The sequence below is a fragment of the Bison bison genome, unplaced genomic scaffold, assembly GCF_000754665.1.
Source record: "Bison bison bison isolate TAMUID 2011002044 unplaced genomic scaffold, Bison_UMD1.0 scf7180017864174, whole genome shotgun sequence".
Taxonomy (NCBI): Eukaryota; Metazoa; Chordata; class Mammalia; order Artiodactyla; family Bovidae; genus Bison; species Bison bison.
Window position 1 is genome coordinate 68,274 of NW_011494746.1, and position 669 is coordinate 68,942.

Genomic DNA, 669 nt, shown 5'->3' on the forward strand with positions numbered 1-669 from the left:
ACATGTAAACAGGAGTCAAGTTCTGTGGTCAGTTAATACCATGAAGCCCTTCTATTAAAATATGGATATACCTAACCAGATGCATTGACATGTTATTGTTATTAACAATTCCAATCAAAATGGATTTGAATTTACAGACAGTGTTTCCTCTTGGGTAAGTTTAGGTCTAAGGTGTATAAAAGCAAAGGTTAAAAAAGGTTGTGACTCAGGTGGGGTTGGGTGCTTGTTGCAGCTGGTGTGGCATTGAGAGGGCAGCAGGGACATGGCCTCTCTGGGAGCTCCACAGGCCTTGGCAGTCACTTAGACTTTTGTGGGTATTTTCTGTTTCAGCCCAACTTCAGAGAGTGAAGCTTTGCTGTTTCCCTTCTGACCTTCCCTTATTTTGCTGCAGATCTTACTCTAGCACCTCCATAGAAGAGGCCATGAAAAGGGGCGAGGACCCTCCCACCCCGCCACCGCGGCCACAGAAAACCCATTCCAGAGCCTCCTCCTTGGATCTGAATAAAGTCTTCCAGCCCAGTGTGCCAGGTGAAGTGCCCTTCTGCACGCCAGCCCTTCCCTTTCCTGTTGGAGTCAGTGGATGGGTGTCACCACAGAGGTCTCTATGGGTCCAGAGAATGAGCAGACCAGGCCCAATTGGCCTTCACGTGGCTGGGGTGTTCTTAGGTA

General features: G+C 48.6%; 1 protein-coding gene across 1 annotated transcript in view; it reads left to right on the forward strand.

Moving 5' to 3' along the window:
• The window catches only part of REPS2 (RALBP1 associated Eps domain containing 2), a 162,226-nt gene that overhangs the window by 59,566 nt on the left and 101,991 nt on the right, over window positions 1-669 (forward strand). Inside the window, exon 9 of the mRNA XM_010842275.1 lies at window positions 392-528. Coding sequence (XP_010840577.1) covers window positions 392-528 — 137 coding nt within the window. The remainder of the gene's footprint in view (window positions 1-391; window positions 529-669) is intronic.